Source organism: Pantherophis guttatus, chromosome 3, assembly GCF_059756535.1.
Source record: "Pantherophis guttatus breed Tessera chromosome 3, ASM5975653v1, whole genome shotgun sequence".
Taxonomy (NCBI): domain Eukaryota; kingdom Metazoa; phylum Chordata; class Lepidosauria; order Squamata; family Colubridae; genus Pantherophis; species Pantherophis guttatus.
The window spans coordinates 111,694,897-111,715,478 of NC_142065.1; the positions used below are offsets into that span (position 1 = coordinate 111,694,897).

General features: G+C 36.8%; 1 protein-coding gene across 5 annotated transcripts in view; it reads right to left on the reverse strand.

Annotated features, from left to right (window-relative positions):
• ALOX5 (arachidonate 5-lipoxygenase) overlaps positions 1–20,582 on the reverse strand; it is a 207,141-nt gene that overhangs the window by 26,471 nt on the left and 160,088 nt on the right. For all 5 annotated transcript variants that reach the window (XM_034409895.3, XM_034409894.3, XM_034409897.2 and 2 more), the window contains one exon: positions 3,449–3,570. In XM_034409895.3, coding sequence (XP_034265786.1) covers positions 3,449–3,570 — 122 coding nt within the window. The remainder of the gene's footprint in view (positions 1–3,448; positions 3,571–20,582) is intronic.

Consider the following 20,582-nt stretch of genomic DNA (forward strand, 5'->3'; position numbering starts at 1 on the left):
TTTGGCTGCCATAGTAATGGGGGGGGGAGATTGGCATTTGGGAGGGGGATGTGAGCTGGAGAGAGATGCCCTGTGTGAACGAAAAGGGAAGTTTGCTCCCATGTTCTACTGCACAGCTGAATGGACTTGTTTAACCTCAGTCAAGATCAACCGTCCCGGAATACCAGATGGGTGAAAACACCTGAAGATGTGACTGGACAGGATTGGACATTTACCCTCAGTCCTATCGGGGAGGGATTTGGGGATACTTTCAATATGTAACTTTCACGCTTTTTGCTTCAGATCTTGCTTTTCTTTCACTGCTATAATTTCAAACTCAGTAAAAGTACCTTTTCTCTACAAACATAGAGTTAGGGTTTTCCTTTCTTGGGTTTTGAAAGGATGCACACCTGACAAATACTGAAATTTAAGTTGAGAGTGCCACCTGCTGACGAAAGGAAAAATTACAAATCTGGGAATACCCATATGAAGGACTGTGAAAATATCTATTGGATTATTTTTAACTACCCCATGACTACTGGAGACCCAAATATGAAAATAAGGAAGCTATCTAATTAAAGAGACCCCCAAATGTTATGATAGAAGATTAAACTTGTAAAGGGGACACAAAAAGGCTTTTGATAGCCTCTGGGACTATCTAAATGGAACTGATTGTTTATTTATGGTATATAAAGAATTGGGATTAGTGCACTCCTTAAAGGGCAATTTAAGGACTGAATAAATAGTTCTTGGATTGCTGGACAAAAATTGAATTTTTAAAAACAAAATAAGATGCTGTATAAGGAAGAAATGTGTGGAATTTCAAAGGAGAGGGCATTACTTTTTCAAAACACAAAAGACATCATGGAGAAAGGTTTTAAGGAGACTATGGAAAAAATGGTGAATACCATACGTGGGATGATGAGTAAAGACCAAGATGCCCAGGAAAGGGAGGAGTCAACAGAAGAAATGAAGGAAGAAATAGACAAAGAGGAGACAACAATGAAAATAACAGTGACTGATGAATTAAATCAGGGGGAAAATATACTAAGAGAGTTAGAAGATAAGTTTGAAAGGGAGATAGGGGCCTAGGCAGAAATTTTGGAAAGTAGGCAGTGGAAGAGGGTAGAGGTGCGAGAAATACCTAGATTGAATAGCCAAGAAGCAGATGCAGACAGAGTTAAAGATTCAAGAGAGGAATTTGAGAGCAAGTCAAAAAAAGCACAGCAATTAAAGTATTGAAGTGGGCAAGAGAAGATGGTTTTTCTTTTTTGTTGTTGTTCTGATTTGCCTTTTCTCTTCTCTCTCTTTCTTTTCTTTTTTTTAGGTAGGTGACATGACTAGAAGTTAGTATAGGAAGGATAGAAAGGTAGGATAGAAAGAAAACGTCTTTTAATAAAGGGTGATATGAAAGTTAGAATAAATGATAGAAGCAAGAGAAGGGGGAATATTAGTGCATACACTTTTATATAATAAAATAAAAGTAATAAGAGAAAACAAGGAATAATTGAATAATGACAGATAGCAATATAAATTTGCATTATTATTAGAAATATATAAGTTTATTGAATGTAATAACCATGATTAATTCTGTTAGTTTTATTTGTATTAGAATGTATGACACCTAGCTGTTCACGCATTGATATGTTTGTAAAAAAAGAAGGGAGTTGGACCAGAAGTGGTTCAAAATCCCTTCCAACTGTGTTGGAGAACTGTGTTGCTTTATGGGTTAGAAGGAGTCTGGTAGTATATTTTTGGAATAACAAAAGGCATAAGCTTTTGTTAGTCAGAAAAGATTCTACTGGTCTCCTTCTAATATAGTAGATATCATTTTTACATCAACTTTTTATTATTATTTATTAATTAAATTTATATGTCACCCATCTCATGGTCAGGTGACTTTGGGCAACTTATAACATCACAGAATTTAAAAATTGAAATATTAAAACATTGAAACATTAAATATGAAAATTTATACAGATTAAATACCTGATAAACCAGAATACAATGGGGTGGGAATGGGATCTTCTTCCTGGTCCACTAACCACCTCCAGCATGGAATGCCTCCAGGGCATTTGGCAGAGCCAGGTTTTGAGGCTGTTTTTGAAGGCCACAAGGATGGTAGCCACAGCAGAAAAATTCTTTCTTCTGGGCCTTGCCCACCAGAATTCTTTGATTTACAGTGTTTGCAGCATGCCCCTTCTACCAGAACAAGTAGGGTAAGCCAATACCATTGGGCTGAGACAGTTTCCCAGGTGGCCTGGATCCATGTCATAAAAAGACTTTAAAGGTGATAACCTGCTTGAACTGGATTCAGAAGCAAACTCGCAATTCCCCCATCCAGACCCCCAAAGTCTCCAGCCATCACAAGAAAGCAATAACAACAACATTTAGGTCACCTGGGATAGAAATACAGTATAAAGCATACTGATGATGCCTCATCCCATGCTGGCAGAATATGTTACCCAGCAGCTTCATCTAGATATTAAAAAGAAGTGGGGAGAATATTGAACCCTGTGGCACGCCACAAATGGCTATGAACTGGAACTTTTGATCCCTATTAATCCCAATCAGAACCAGTCTTGGAGAAGAGCTGAACCAGCACAAAACTGCCACCCATCAGCAGATCTTGCAGCTGGCCCAAAAGGATACCATGGTTGATGATATCTGTCAGTGTATAAGAAATTATGAGCTGGGATAGCCATAACAACAACTCAGCCAATGGGAACTGTTTGGTGACTAAGAAACAGGATCTGTGTGAGCCAGGGAAGAAGGCTTTGAGCCTGGGTGGATTCTGAGTTCTGGTTCTGGCTTCTGCTGCATGGGTATACATGCATCATGCCTTATATTACTGTATATAAAGAAGTTTCTTTTATACATGAATCCTGCTGAATTATTTACTTGTGTGCTGGTTGGATTGCTGTAAACTCTAACAATACCAAAGGCTGATGATAAAGAGAGCAAGGATGGATGCACTATCCCCACCCTGCTATACCAGAATCATCCTCAATGCTGTCTCTGTCCCATAATCAGGCCTGAAACCAGACTGGAAAGAGTCCAGATAATCCATTTCATCCAGCTGCCAAGAGAAGATGATTATGAAAGTTGTCCAAGCAGGTAGGATCAAATGATATTTTTTTGAGGAGGGGGCAGATCAAAGCCTCTAAAAGATCCTGGGAACATCCCATCCTGTAGTGATGTATTTATCATTGCCTGAGCCCACCTGAAGGAGTGGGCTCAGGCAATGTTGTGGAGACTTTCACTCATTGTTCCTATTTCACTGTTACCAATGGAATATTTTTTAAATTTTTTCTCAGGTCTCCATTTTTGCCAGAAAAGGAAGAGATTTGTTTGTTTGTTTGAAATGTATTAAAGAAATAAGAATTAGTCAAAAGAAGGAAAGTTCTATCACATCAGCTGTGCACTGAAACAAAAACAGAACTGAACTGCAACAGAAGTTGTACATCACCTGAATCCTTGTTGCTCCTCATCCCATAGACAAAGATGTCCTTCACAAAAGCCTTGAGTTCCAAGTCTTCACACACTGCTTCTTCACTTCCATAATATATATTAATAATATCTGTCACAAAACTTCAGAAAATATAAAAAAAATTAATGAAAATGTATATTGTCACTTTAATTTTCAACCCTCCCCAATTAATAACTTTCATCTATGTGTGAAAATATGTATATCATATTTTTTGGAATATAAGATGCACCTTAATTTTTGGGGAGGAAAACAAGAAAAAAAGGATTTTGCTTCTGCCTACCAGCATCAGGATCAGCAGCGTCCTCACTTCCACTTGGATTTTGATAATAAGTAGCACAGATCTTTTTATATATATAATTTTTTTATTATAACACAAAATAAAACAATACAAGACATACAACATTTATATACAGAAACTCTTTTTACACCTCTTTCATAGTGGTCCTTCCTTATTATTTACTATTTGTACAAATATTACTTTATCTTATTCCATATTACTATCTGTCTCCATCATTTCATTTGAGTCACTATGTTGTATTTTACCAATTTTCCCCATTATTTTTATCATTTCTTTCTCTCCCCTTTATTCTTCTTCATCATTTTTCCTTTCCTCCAACCACTCATACCATCTGTACCAAATTTTATAGTATTCTATATCCTCTTTTTCCTTGAGTTCTTTTCTCTGTTTGTCCATCTCTGCACATTCTAAAAAATTTTTAATCAACTTCTCCTCTGTTGATGTGTTTTCTTTTTTCCAATTTTGGGCATAGACTATACGGGCAGCTGTTAAAATGTGTAGTATTATATATTTTATTTCCTTTGTATAGTTTTCCTTGAAGATCCCTAGCAAGAATGTCTCTGGTTCTCCTTTATTGATTGTTGCGTTATTTTCTCTAGCCACTTTTTGACTTTGGCCCAGAATTTCTTTGCCATTGGGCAAGTCCACCAGAGATGGTAATATTTTCCATAATTGCTTTTACATTTCCAGCATACTGGACTTCCGGCGGTGATGTCATTGTGCCAGGAACAAGAGAACGGTGCTCCGTTCTCAAAGTTCCAATATTTTCGATTAGGAAGCCGATCCAGGTGCTATTGACCTCGGAGGGGTCAATAGAAAAAAGAGGAAAACCCGAGGACCTCGGTGAGGACAGCAATCCCTCTGAAGGTTCAGGGGAAACCTCTTAATTCCGATTGGAAAAAAGCCAGCCATTTTGGCTGGCCTGAAATATTGACAGCTGATTAGTGGGAAGCGAAGATCAAATTAAAGAAGACATTGGTAGGAAACAGAAGGAAGAAGAACAAGAATAGAAGAAGGTACTGCTATAAAGTGTGAACAGAAACGGGTGAAAGTGAGACTCCAAGCACGCGGCAATAAGTGGCGATGGAAAAGTGAGTGGAGTGGAAAACGTAAATTGACAGTGACAGCGCAGAAAGTGACAGGTGGTGGAACCGGAGCGACTCCAAGAGAAATACCATTAAGGAGTTGTGGATTACAAAATAAAATATAAAACAAATTGATTTTGGAGAGGAAAGTGTTTGGAATTAGAACTCTAAGCGAGATGAGAGAGACCAGAGAAGATCAGAGGAAACAACATGAGGCAAGAGGTGATTTTGACAGCGGAAAGTCAAATGAATGGCGGATATTGGAAACTATAACACAAGCAAGTAGAAGGTGAATCCGGTCGAAATCTGAGTATTAAAATAAATAATTTTGTGGAAAAGGACGATATCCAGAGGAGAGAGGAAGAGGAGACAGACAGACCTTTTTATAAGTGGAGATTGTGACGAGGTGAGCGACTGGCAGCAGATACCGGAGGAGTGGAGAGAATAGCTGACTGTTATACAGAACCTTCCTGTCTGGAAATTAACGAGTGGTGGAGCTAAATTAACTTTATTAAGGTCTTTTTACTGAACACTTGGATCATATTTGGACACTTGGAATTGGACATTTTGAGTGTTGGACATTTGGATACTTAACTTAAAGGACATTGGACACAATTAACAGAGAGAAGAAAGTGGAATGATGTGTTAAGGATATTGTTGTTGTGTTACCAAGCAGCAGAGTGTAGAGCACAGAGAAACGTTGCTGAGAGCAATGAATAAGAGATGTGCAAACTGGTTTATCAAAAGTTTACTTTATAGTGAAAAACAATCTCATAGTCTTTAAATCAATCCAAGTCTTTGCCAGTTAAATCAGTCCAGTGATACAAAAATCTTCTTACCACACAAACAGTAGTTGGTTAGAATAACAAACTCACTCTGGTTCACACACCACGATGGTAGCAGATCCATCCAACAATGATAGCACAATGGTAGCAACTTCACACACTATGGTAACATAACTGAATACTTTACAGTACCCTTCTTAAATACGTTTACAACTAGTGATTATCTAATTACAGCATGACTCAGCATTACAATGAATCAGCAGGAAAACTTTAAAGTCACACAATACATATTCATATTAAACATATATTGCCTGGACAACTTGTTAGGCTCAAACCATATCCTAACATGATGCAAGACTGAAAGAAGAAGATACTATAAAAGGAGGAAGGATAACATTTAATGAAGTAAAATCCAGCTATTTAAACTTGATTATTAAATATTTAATTAATTATTAATTACTAAATATTAAGTAAAAAGTGACATATATATTGTTAGTCCAGCTTTTGGGTTTATACAGTGATTTATCTTACTATTTGGCCTTTTATTATCTTGCACACTTAGACTTATATTATAGTTAAATTAGATTGATTATATATACCGAAGAAAATACATTGTGTTCAGTAATTAAGGGTAATTGACATTAGCTAATAGTAACTTAATAGTAGAGTAATTAATTATAAAAGGAAAAATTGTTGTTATTAATGAATTGCTGAAAATTTATTCTTGAATTAATGAATTGCTGAAATCTTAAACTTTTCCCTCCTCTCCCCCCCACTACTTTTTCCTTCCCTTATTTAAGAATATTGCAAAAACATAAAGTAGGATATTTAAAACTGTGAATAAGTATACGGAAATATATATAGAGATTTTGATTGTGTGATAGAGAAATAGCAATATAGTAAATAGTAAATATTACCATACTTGGGCAGTATTTTAGGATTGTTAGACACTATAATTTGAACATTAATATAGATAGAAATACAAAGATCTAAATAACAAATCAGTATATGAAATTTTGGGGACAGATAATACAAAAAGTACAAATGGCAACTACAGGTTCATCATTGGCCGCCACAGAAAGGGCTCGCAACTTGGGCGTCCTCCTGGATTCACGGCTGTCTTTAGAAGAGCACTTGACAGCCGTGACCGGGAGGATTTTTCATCAGGTTCACCTGATCCGCCAGTTGCGTCCCTTTCTAGATCGGGACTCCCTACGCACAGTCACTCATGCCCTCGTCACCTCTCGTCTGGACTATTGTAATGCTCTCTACATGGGGCTCCTCTTGAGGTGCACTCAGAGGCTCCAACTGGCACAGAGTGCGGCCGCGCGGGTGGTTATGGGAGTGACGTGGAATTCCCATGTAACACCTCTCCTGCGCGAGCTGCACTGGCTCCCGGTGGTCTTCTGGGTGCGCTTCAAGGTTTTGGTTATCACTTTTAAAGTGCTCCATGGCATAGGACCTAGTTATCTACGGGACCGCCTGCTACCGCCAATAGCCTCCCACCGGCCAGTACGCTCCCATAGAGAGGGGCTCCTCTGGGTGCCATTGGCCAAACAATGTCGACTGGCGGCCCCTAGGGGGACAGCCTTCTCTGTGGGGGCACTACGATCTGGAACGAGCTCCCCCCGGAGATACGGAGGATCCAGGATCTGCGCACCTTCTGTTGCGCGCTCAAGACTTTCTTATTTCACCAAGCTGGCCTGGCCTAAATCTTCTCCCCTTTTAAATGTAAATTTTAATTTGTTTTTAAATTATTGGGTATTTTAAATTTGTTTCAGCCAAATTATTTAATTTGTTTTTATTCTATTTTAAATTTTTGTATTTATGTGTTTTATCTTATGACTGTTCACCGCCCTGAGTCCTTCGGGAGTAGGGCGGTATAGAAATCCAATAAAATAAATAAATAAATAAATAAATAATGATCACTAAGACAAGCAAGAAGATACCCTCAAACCAGATGACACTCTCAGCTTCTCCAGCACAGCAAAGGCCAGTTGACACTATGTCGGGGCGGAAAAAGAAAAGGTAACCTCCATCCTCAACATGCAAAACATTCAGTCGGTATTAGCAATGATTCAGGGGGGAATGAACAAAACGCAAGAGTCCATAGCTAATAACCATGAAGAAACAAGGAAAAATCATGAAGAACTCAAGACAGATGTGGGAGAAATAAAAGATAACATTAAGAAAATTGATGAGAAGATTGGAAAAATACAATAGAACATTGCGGAAAACGAGCAAAGGATCCAAAAAGTGGAGGAGAAGATAGAACAAACGGACAAGAGAATGAAAAAGATGGAGCAAAATCAAGTGTCAATCAACAAGGATCTGGAAGATTCATTAAAATACTTAGAAATGGAAAAGGCATCTTTTTTCCTCAGATTCCAGAATGTAGAGGAACAAAAAGACGAAGATCTAGGAGAACTGATGACAGAGATACTAGCAGAAGCAACCCAGAGGGATAAGGAAGACGTTCGAAGAGACATAGATGAAATCTATAGAGTCCACACCAATTATTCCCAAAGACACAAGTTGCCTAAGGAAATACATATTAGATTCACAAAAAAATCCATTAAAGAAGATATCTACAGGAAGATGAGAGAAGGGACAATTGTATATAAAGGAAGGGAAATTATGACTCTCAAACAAATCCCAAGAAGAATAAGAGACCAAAGGAAAAATTATAATTTCTTAATGACACAATTGAATAAATACAAAATATTGTTCCGATGGCTAATACTGAAAGTGTTACTGATTTCTTGGCAGGAAAAAAAATACAAGATTGACAGTCTAGAAAAAGCACAAGACTTTTTTGATCAGCATTTTGTGTTGGAAGAGGAACAGGAAAGCAGAGAAGAATTAGAGACTAGGAGTCAAGAGGTACACCAGACAGAAAAAGAAGAAAAAGATCAAGAAGAAAAAAGAAGATTGGAGAGAGAAAGAATTGAAAGAGAGGGAGCGAGGGAAAAGACACAAGTAATTACAAGAAACACAAGAAGACTAAGAACAACAAACAGATAGAAAACAATAATGGAACAAGAACTAAAGATGACCTCAATTAACATAAATGGACTAAATTCACCAACCAAAAGAACACACATATTCACAAAATTACATAAATTGGAGGTGGATGTCATAGTTTTACAAGAAGTCCATATTAAGAAACAACATCAAAAACTATTAGAAAACCAAAGATTAGGAATACTATACACATCATTAGCGGATCAGAAAAAGAGAGGAGTTGCAGTATACGTTAAGAAACATTTAAAAACAAAGCAAGTATAGATGTATAGACAAAGCAACACAGATGGATGGATTTTGATGATAGAAATACAAACAGAATAAAAAAAATGTTATTAATATCGATATATGCACCCAATGGAAATCAAAGTGAGTTTTTAAAACAAATACATAACATAACTAAGGATTTGGAATATGAGAATATTTGTATCATTGGAGATTTTAACGCAATTATGGACACTGAAAAAGATTATCAGAGCAATAAAAAGAACAAAACCAGGAAAAAAACATTACCGGATACATCCAAAGACATGGCGGATGAACTACAACTACATGATGTTTGGAGAGAGACGAATAAACAAGCAAAACAATATACATTCTATTCTGGCCCACACCAATTGTGGTCCAGAATAGATATGGCCTGGACAGCCTCAGAACTTAGGAAAGAAATAAAAGTCATAGAAATATCACCAAATACCTGGGCAGACCACAGCCCAATAACAATAATATGGAAAGGATATTGGAAACAAAAAAGGTGGATGATGGACACTGGAATGATTAAGGACAAGGAATATGCACAGATGATTAAGAAAGAAATGAATATGTTTTTTCAGATAAATACCAAAGAACAGACAACACTCCAAAACCTTTGGGATACAGCCAAAGCCTACATAAGAGGCCTTACCATTTCATATACAGCAAAGAAAAACAAGGATAAACAACAGAGAAGAAACAACCTATTAACAGAACTCAGAACACATGACTTAGAACTGCAGAAACAACCCCACAATAAAATAATTAAAGGAAAGTTAAAACTTGTTAAACGTAAGATTAATTTAATTACACAAACAGAAATTGCACAGAAAATCAAATTGACAAAACAAAAACACTTTGAGCATGCTAATAAAACAAGTTGCTGGTTAGTGTATAAATTGAAAAAGGAAAAAGAGAAGAGGAACATATACCAACTGCAAGATGAGGTAGGGGAAATATGCCACATAAATCAAGACAAAAAACGTATAGCAAAAAATTTCTTTCAGAACCTTTACAAGCAAGAAGAAATCAGGGAAGAGGAGATCAAGGAATATTTACATAAAACAAATATCCAAAAACTGGAGGAGACACACAAAGAATTATTATTATTATTTTTTATTTTAAAAAGCAAAACTTTATTCATTCTTAAAAAAAGCATTTAAAACATACAAAAGCTTGATTAAGTTAAAAGTTAACCTAATCAAGAAACAAATTTGCATATACATATACAATAATCAACTTAACTAATTTCTATTATTATATATACATATATACAAACCTACAGTGACATATTTCATTTTCTATCTATCTGACAGTGCATTTTTCTTTAATTATGATAATTTCCTCTAAATTTCATCTCAACCCATTTGGCCTCCTTTGATTTATCCACTGGTACCATCTATTCCATATTCTAAAATATTTTGAGTCCTCCTTATCCTGTAACTCTAAGGTTAATTTGTCCATTTCTGCGCATGTGTATATCTTTTGTAATAGCTCCTGATCAGTTGGCAATCTATTTGTTTTCCAAAGTTGTGCTACTGCTAGTCTGGCCGCCGTTATGTGAAGTATTAAATATTTTATATCATTCCTAATGTTCTTTTTGATCATACCTTAAGAAAATTTCGGGTTCTAATTCAATTTCATAATCTGTTATTTCTGCTATCCATGTTTTAATCTTGTTCCAATATTTCTTAATTTCTGGGCAGAGCCACCAAGCATGATAAAAAGTTCCCTGTGCTTTTTTACACTTCCAGCAAGTCGGATTTACATTTGAATACATTTTTGCTAACCGTGGGGGCTTCCGGTTGCGTCATGCTAAATGGAGGACTAGGAATTGTGTAGCTGCTTATCCTAGTTCTCCCTTTTCTGTGTCTGGCGGTTGTTCCTGCGCCATCGTGAGCCGTGGAGAGGCTTGCGAAGAAGGGGAGGCATCGGGGCATGCGAGGAGGTGGCTTTCCCGCATGCCGGCAGATTTTTTCTCAGGATACCAGCGCAGAAAGAGGGCGGCGTGGGATCGCCCCGAAATCGTGACTATACCAACTGGAGAGGGGAGCCCGCCAGCATGGTGTAAGAATTCTACTTTACTAAGTTAGCTCAGAGCTGACTGAACCTCCTGCCTAAGAAACGTATAAGATTTGCCATTTACTGGGGGAGCGGCTGAAATGGAGAAACGGCTGTCTTGTAAACTTCTTGCTGCTAGCTGTTATTTCCCCCTCAGAAGCAGTTATTGATCTCCCTTTGAACTTTGATATTATCAAAACTTCATCTTCTCCCTTTTTTTATTTGAATATATTGTCTGTTGGATGAGGAATAATTGACTGATCTTGTTGAAGACGTAGTGAGATTTTCTCTTTTACTTCTCTCTTTGTCACATTATCAGAAGAGGCGAGCTTTTTGCCACATCTTGACTTGATATTTTTTTCTTCTTTCCCCACTGCTGAAGACGGAGACTGCCCTTGGTTGGTCTTGTACTGCCACCTAGTGGTGGATTGGGATATTACAACTAAAGGAAAGGAAAAGAAAGGAAAGGAAAGGAGGCGGGAAAAAGATATATATACACTGCCTCATAGTAAACATTGAAAATAGACTAATTTGGATATATCAAGAGCTGATGGATTAACTTATTTGATTTAAAAGACTTGATTGATATATTTATTCAACAAAGAGTAGAGGAACAGTGGTTGTTTTCAGTTATGTCTACATCTTCAACTATTACCACAACAAATAAGAAAATTATCTCTCTGCCTACCGCTGTAACCCCAAATTCGACGTATTTAGCTTCTAGAAGAACATCGGAAGATATGTCGGTGACGGGGAAGACGCCCTCTATGCAGACTCTTCAAAATATGTTACAAGCCATCCAGGAATCAATGGCTAAAAACCAGGAGTCGACATCTAAGAACTTTGAGGACTTGGGAGCAGATGTGAAAGCGGAAATGAGAGGGGTTAAAGAAGAAATTAAACAGATGCGAAGTGAACTGGGAGATATACGACAGACATTAATACAACAAGAGGAAAAAATGAAGGAGATAGAGAAGAAGACGGAGAAATGCGAAGGACGGATGGATAGTTGGGAGAAGAGACAAATAACCATAAATAGAGAATTAGAAGAAGAAATAATTTTTCTGGAAATGGAACGATCTTTTTTCCTTAGAATACAGAATGTGGCGGAAGAGAAAGGAGAAAAACTGGATGACATTGTAGGAGAAATAGTTGCAGAAACTTTGGAGGCAGATAGACTCATGATCCAACGGGATATTGATGAGGCCTTTAGAGTATTCACTAGCTACGCAAAAAGGAACAATCTTCCTCGGGAAATTCATGTTCGTTTTAACAAGAAAGCTTTGTGTGAAGAATTTTATAAACGAACAAGGAATCAAACTATTACATATAAAGGCCAACCGATGATAGTTTTGAAACAAATCCCACGTCAGGTAAGGGAACAGAGACGCAGATATCAATTTTTGACGACTTTCCTGAGGAAAAATGCAATTTCGTATCGTTGGTTATTGCCTGAAGGTTTATTGATGACATGGAGGGATAAGAAGGTGAGGATTCGGAGTCTTCAAGAAGCAAGAGAATTCATGGAACAACAATTTAATTTGTTAGAATTAGATGTTGAAGGAGAAGGGGAAAGTAGAAGTTTGGAGGAATCGCAAGAGGAAGAAGAGGTAGAGGAGAGGAGAGAAGGAAAGGCGGGAAAGAAGGGTGGGGGAATATGAAAAGTCGAGGAATTAACAGCACCTCAGAGGGAGACAAGACAAACAGTTAAGAAGGCTATAACAGCGGGAAAGTAAAAACTTAGGTGAGAAAAGGAAATGGGGGAATTAGTGCGTTTGATATCTGTAAATATTAATGGTTTAAATGCTCCTAATAAACGTAGTAGGATTTTGAATAAATTAAGAAAGGCTAAGTATGATATTGTCTGCATGCAGGAGACTCATATAAAAAAAGATCAAAACCATTTGTTAGAATGCCGGGCGTTGGGTAAAACTTATACCTCATTAGCAGGTCAAAAAAAAAAGAGGGATAGTGATGTACGACATCATTTGAAATCCCAACAGGTTTTTGCTGACCAGAAGGGCCGGGTTCTCATGCTCGAAATAGAAATTGCCCAGTGGAACTCTTTATTGGTTTGTATTTATGCCCCTAATGATAATCAGAGGACTTTTTATCAAAACTTATATGTTAAATTGGGGGAACTGGAATATGAACATGTCTGTCTAGTGGGGGATTTCAATGCTGTAACGGATAGAATGCAGGATTATGTCCCGGGAAACATACAAGGAAGGTTAAAGGATATTAAGAGAACATTACCAAAAATATGTAATGATTTAAGGGAGGAATTTGGATTACAGGATATATGGAGGTTGAGAAATCCCAATAAAAATCAATATACTTATTTCTCTCCCAGACACCACTCGTGGACCTGAATAGATATGATATGGATGTCTCTTGAGTTGAGGGGACTGGTCTCGGAAGTGGAAATAAGGCCCAATCAGTGGGCGGATCATAACCCGCTAATGGTAACTTGGAAGATCCCACATTGTAGGAAGAGTAGATGGAGAATGAATATAGGTATCCTGAAAGATGAAGAATTCATGAGTAAATTTAAGAAGGAGTTATATCTTTTTTTCCAGGAAAATAAGAAAGAGGATACTTCAATATACAATACATGGGATACGGTTAAGGCAGTGATGAGGGGATGGTTAATCAAATATATGATTGACAAAGGTAGGGCGGGTAAGAAACACCGAGACAACCTCTTGAATAAATTACAATGGGTGGAAGAAAGGATGCAAAATGGATTAACCCAGACAACACTGATAGAGGAAAGGGAGTACTGGCAACACCAGATTAAATTATTAGATCAAGAGGAATTAGCAAATAAACTAAAGTGGACTAAACAAAATTTTTTTGAAAGGGCGAATAAAACAGGAAAATGGTTGGCTTAGAAAGGAGCAGGAACAACGGAGAATAGAAGGGCTGAAAGATGTAATTGGGAATTTCCATTGTACTAAGGGAGGCAAGAGAATGGTAGCTCAGGATTTTTTCACACAGCTTTATCAGAAAGGAGAGGAAAATATCTGTGAAATTCGGAAATATTTGGAAAAGACAGACTTGCCTAAAGTCTCGGAAACAATGAAGGAAATTCTTAATGCGGAATTTACGATGGAGGAAGTAGAAACAGTTATGAAAGCACAGGCGAATGGCAAAACTCCGGGTAGAGATGGCCTTCCAGTTGAATTATACAAAATAGTGTTTGACGTGATAGGAAGACACATGATGGATTTATTCAATGCGGTTATGAAAGAGGCTCAGGTTCCAGTATCTTGGACTGAGGCTTATATTTCTATTATCCCAAAAGAAGGAACTGATCTATCTCTTATTAAGAACTATAGACCAATATCATTACTAAACTCCGATTATAAGATATTTGCAGGGGTTCTTGCAGCTAGGCTTAGCTGCTTCCTTAACCAATTCATTCACTCAGACCAAAACGGCTTCCTTCCTAATAGATATCTACGAGATAATCTTAGAATTATCATGAATACACTAGAATTTTTCGAAAATCGCCCGGATAAACAATTAGCTTTAATTTTTGTTGACGCTCAAAAGGCGTTTGACAGAATCAGTTGGGAATTTATGATTTCTCAATTGGAATATATGGAGTTTGGTGGGAATTTTATTCGGGCAATTCGAGCTATCTACCGGGAGCAGACTGCAAGAGTTCTCATAGATGGAGAGGAGACGGAGAGAATTCAAATTCGTAGAGGTACAAGACAGGGATGTCCCCTTTCCCCATTGCTATTTGTATTAACTTTAGAGCCCCTGCTTAGAGAAGTGAGAGGAAACACGGAAGTAAGAGGAATGAAGATTAGGCAGGAGGAAGTTAAAGTTCAGGCTTATGCAGACGATCTTGTATTTATCTTGGATCAACCACTGGACTCGGGCCTGAAATTATTATGTTTGATTAGAGAGTATGGGAAGGTAGCGGGGTTAAAGATGAATGAAGAAAAAACTAAAATCCTAGTGAAAAATATGACTCAGATGCAAAGGCAACAGCCCCGGTAAGGTTGAATAAAGAGTTTTTTACAAATTTGGATAGGAGTATATCTAAATTTATCTGGCAGGGAAAGAGGCCGCAGATTAGACTTAAAATGTTACAAGAACCCAAAAATAGAGGAGGATTTGGACTCCCAAATTGGGAGCTCTATCACCAAGCAGCGAACTTGATTTGGGTGAAAGAATGGATGGTCCTACAAAAGAGACGACTTTTGACATTTGAGGGAGCCGGTCTTCAACATGGCTGGCACTATTTTCTATGGCCGGGAGCATCCGGCCACCCTAGACACTTTGATGATCACTATTTACGTAGGACGCTTGGGTACACTTGGGAAAAGGTTAGAAGAAGAGTATATTCAAAAGTTCCATGTTGGATTTCGGTGCAGGAAGCTCAGGTTTACCCGACATTGTATAAAGGGGAGAAAACCTTGACCTATGAAGGTTTCTTGGATGTTCAGGGTAATCCGAAGTCACGAGAATTATTAAATCTTCAAGGATATAAAATAGACTGGTGGTCTTATTCTCAAGTGCACTCCAGGTATAAAAAAGATTTACATAGTGAAGGAATCTACCGTAAAAGACAAGAATTGGATAAGATCTTATTAGAAGGAGGGAAAGGGATATTATCTAAATGTTATGCATATTTATTGTCTCTGCAGATAGGACAGGATGTAGTGAAGGATTGTATGATAGCATGGGGGCGAAATTTTGGATATCCCCTTGACTTCCAGCAATGGGAACAGATTTGGTTGAAAAATATGAAATTAACCATGGCCTCCTCATATAAAGAAAACATATATAAAATGATCTACCGGTGGCATCTACCCCCGGCGAGATTAGCTAAAATGTTTCCCGGGACATCTGCCTGCTGTTGGAAGTGCGGTTACAGCAATGGAACCTATTTTCACCAATGGTGGACCTGCCCGCAGGCGGTTAAATATTGGAAAAAAATACGGCAATGGATTTTGGAAATTACACAGATTAATTTGGAATTAAGACCTGAGACTTTCCTATTGGGGACAAAACCTTTGAATGTTAAATCAGATATATGGTTCTTGTTGATCCACATTATCACTGCAGCAAGATTAGCGTATGCGCAGGAGTGGAAAAATCAATACTTGCCGATAGATTTGAAAATAATATATAAAATTAATGAGTGTGCGGAATCAGATAGACTAACTAGATTGATCAATGGTAAAAAAGATTCAGAATTTTATAACAGTTGGAAAGTATGGTACGATTGGGTCCAGAAAAGGTGGGATAGAATAGATATATGATGATGTATATATATATGGTGGCAAATATGTATGTATAAAGGAATAATTTTATACTTATGGACAATGTAATCATATTATACCATGGTGGCAGGATTGTATATTTTATTTGTGTATTAGTGTATAGAATATATTAATAAAAATTATATATAAAAAAAAAAGAATACATTTTTGCTAACCGTGCAGGGGCCAGATACCATCGATACCACATTTTATAATCATTTTCTTTGTAAGCTACCGATTTTGTCATGGTATAGTTATTTTCCCATGCTCTTTCCCGTTCTTCTAGTTATATACTGTGTCCGATGTTCCTCGCCCAGGCTATCATCTGCCCTTTAACCAATTCTTCTGCCAGATCATATTCGAGTAAATATTTGTAAATTTTCAAAATTAACTTCCCTTCTTTGGATTCTAATAATTTGTCTAATCGGTTTCGTTTTAAATCTATTCCTCCCTCCTCCTGATCCTTCCTATATCTTATCTTTATTTGTGAGTATGGCCACCAGTCTATTGCTATTCCTTGTTCCTTTAATTCTTCTCTAGTTTTCAGATTCCCCTGTCTATCTAATATTTCTCTATATCTTAATATTTTTTGTTTAGATAGTATATTGGGATGGGTTATTGCTTCTATTGTCGATAGCCAGCCAGGAATTTTCATGTATTGTGCCGGATTTGTTGCCATGTATTAATTAAAGATTTCCTAATAGTGTGGTTATTGAAGTGTTTATATATTTTATTCCCTGTGTTCCAAATAAAGGCATGCCAACCCTTCATCAGGTCATGTCCCTCCAAGTTTAACAACCTTTGATTATCCAAGGTTATCCATTCCTTGATCCAAAGTAAACTTGCAGCCTTGTAGTATTTTTGCCATGCCGGGAAACCAAATCCACCTCTGATTTTATCATTTTGCAATATATTTAGTTTTATTCTTGATTTTTTCCCTTCCCACACAAATTTTGTGGTTATTTTATCCAAATTATCAAAAAATTTCTTGTCCAATTTTATCGGAATTGTTTGGAATAAATAAAGGAGTCTTGGCAGTATGTTTGATTTTATTGCTGTTATCCTCCCCAACAAAGATAGTCTTAATTTCCCCCATTTCTCTAAATCCTCTTTTATTTTTTGAACTAAAGGTTCATAATTATCTTGTTTTATTGTTATGGTTCTAGCCGTCAAATGTATCCCCGGATATTTCACTTTTTTAACTGCCTGTAATCCTGAAACTTTTACTAATTTCTCTACTTGTTTTGTTGTCATATTTTTTGTTATCATATTTGTCTTTTCCTTATTAATTTTTAGACCTGCTACTTTTCCAAATTCTCCAATCTCTTTTAATAATTTCGGGGTTGTTTCTGTTGGGTTTTCTATAAAGAAGACAAGGTCATCAGCGAAAGCTTGGACCTTGTACTCCTCTCTCTTGATCTTTAATCCTTGTATTTCTTTATTTGCCCTAATTCTAATTAGCAGGTTTTCCAAAGTTAAAATAAAAAGTAGGGATGATAGCAGGCATCCCTGCCTTACTCCTTTATTTATTCCAAAAAAATTTGTTGGCTCTCCATTTATCAAAATACTTGCTTTTTGGTTCTGGTATATTGATGTTATCATTTTAGTAAATTTCTCTCCAAAATTCATTGTTTTGATTTGTTGTTTCATAAATTGCCAGTTTACTTGGTCAAATGCTTTTTGTGCATCCAGAAAGATCAGAGCTACCTGTCTCTCTGGATGCACCTCGTAATATTCCAAAACATCCATTACCATCCTTAAGTTATTTCTTATCTGTCTTGTGGGCAAGAAGCCATTTTGGTCCTGTTGTATTTTGTTATGTAATATTTTTTTCAACCTATTGGCAATTATACACATGAAGATTTTGTAATCGGTATTCAACAAAGAGATCGGCCTATAGTTTTTTGTTAATGTGGTATCTGCCCCTTCTTTTGGTATTAGGGATATATACGCCTCTTTCCATGTGTTTGGTAATTTTGCCTCCATCAGCGCTTCATTGTATGTTTCTAATAAGATTCCATTTAATGATTCCCCAAATGTTTTGTAAAACTCCGTTGGAAGACCATCGGTCCCCGGAGTTTTATTATTTTTCTGTCTCTTCAGCACTTCTTTTAATTCCCCTATTGTAATCTCTTTATCTAATAGTTCTTTTTCTTCCTCTGTTAGTACTTGCACTCCCTCTCCTTTTAAATACTGTTCAATTTCCTCCGTTGTTACTATGTCCTTCTCATAGAGTTTTTGATAATATTGGACTACTATCTCCTTTTTTTTCTCTAGTCTCTGATGGATCCTTCCCTCTTCATCTTGTAACTTCTGAATTGTTTTTTTTTTTTCCTTTTCCTTCCTCAGTCTGTATGCCAACCACCTCCCTGGTTTGTTTGTGTGCTGAAAGTAGTTCTGCCTTATATATCTTAAAGTAATTGCGTATTTCCCTTGCTCTAATATGTTCAGCTTGTGTTTTGCCGCTATCCATTTTACCCTTATTTGTTCATCCCCTGGATTTCCTTGCAATTTACTTTCCCAATTTTTAATTTCTTCTCGTATTTTATTGTATTCTTTTTCTCTCTTTTCTCCTTTTTGCATTATATGCTATTGTAAGGCCTCTTACATACGCCTTAGTTGTGTCCCATAAATTTTGTAGGGAGGTGTGTTGTTTTGTGTTTTCCTTGTAAAACAATTCTAACTCCTTTTCCATATAATTCTTATACTCTTTTTCTTTCATCAACTGTGTATTCATTGTCCATCTATTTTTCCTTTTCTGCTGCCCCTTCCATGTCATCATTATTGGGTTGTGATCCGCCCAATCGTTTGATAGGATTTCTACCGCTTCTATTTCTGTCATTAATATACTGGATACCCATGCCATATCCAACCTAGACCAAGACTTATGTGGATTCAAATAATATGTAAAATTTCTAATTTCAGGGTTATAAAATCTCCAGCCATCTATCATATTTAATTCTTCCACCATATCTATAAAGGTTCTGGGCAGTACATTTTTCTTATTTTTATTTTGCTGGACACATTTATAATCTTTTCTTGCATCAAAAATCGCATTGAAGTCGCCAATCAGACACACATTTTCCATTTTTTGATCCATAATTTTCTCGTGCACTTTTTTATAGAATTCTAATTGTTTACTGTTTGGGGCATATATTACTACTAACAATATATTTTTGAAATCCAGTTTTAGCTCTATCATCACTATTCTACTTTCGGTATCCACATATATTGCTATCTATTCCTTCCTTAACGTATACCACTACTCCTTTTTTTTTCTTCTTCTGCCAATGATGAGTATGCTGTACCTAATTTCTTATATTGTATATATTTTATATCTTGTTTTCTTATGTGTACCTCCTGGAGGCACACTATATCTAATTCTTGTTTCACAATTTTTAAAAAAATTTGGTTTCATTTGGATGGCGAGTTGAGTCTATTTACATTTACTGATAGAATTTTTAGAGTTCTTTCCATTTTTTACTGACTTTCCTGTTGTTTTTTCTTTGTTTCTTCCTGTTCCTTTTTTTTGCCTCTCGTTTGCATTCCTCCTTCCTCTTGTGTCTCTCATTCGTCTTCTTTTCCTCCTTGTGGGGGAGTTTTTTCACGTTCCCGCCTCTGTTTCCTTTAATATTCCTTCCTCCCTCTTCTTTACTACCGTTTGTTGCCTCACTGCCCGTCATTTGGTCGTATAATTCCCTTGCCTTACTCTGCGAGTCCACCTTTATTTTCTTTCCCTGCCACGTTACTAACATCCCTTCCGGCGTCGTCCATCTAAAGGGTATATATCTCCTATTTAGCAATGTGGCCAGGAACCAATAGTCCTTTCGTAGGACTCTTATCCTTTTGGGAATTTGTTTTAGCATAATTATTTCTTTATTTTTATAGAACATAGGTTCGTCCTTTGTTATTTTGTATACGATATCCCTCACCTTTCTTCTTACGAATCTTATGTGCACCTCCCGGGGAAGTTTGTTTTGTCGGGCGTAATTTGTATGGACCCGGTACACTTCATCAAGTTCATTTATTATTTCGTCCTTTTCTCTTTGAAGCGCCTCAGCAATCATTTCTGCCATTATCATCGTCAAATCCTCGTCCCTCTCTTCCGCCACATTTTGGAAACGCAGGTAAAATGCCGCTTTTTCCATTTCCAGCTGCACCATTGTGTTCTCAAGTTCCTTGTTTAATCCTGTCATTCTTGTATCCAGTGCCTCCAGTTTTTCTTCTGTCAATTCCGTTTTTTGTTTTATTTCTTTTATCCTTTGGTCATTTTTTTGAATAATTTCTTGTATCAAATCCATTTTTTCGTCAATTTTTTGAATATCG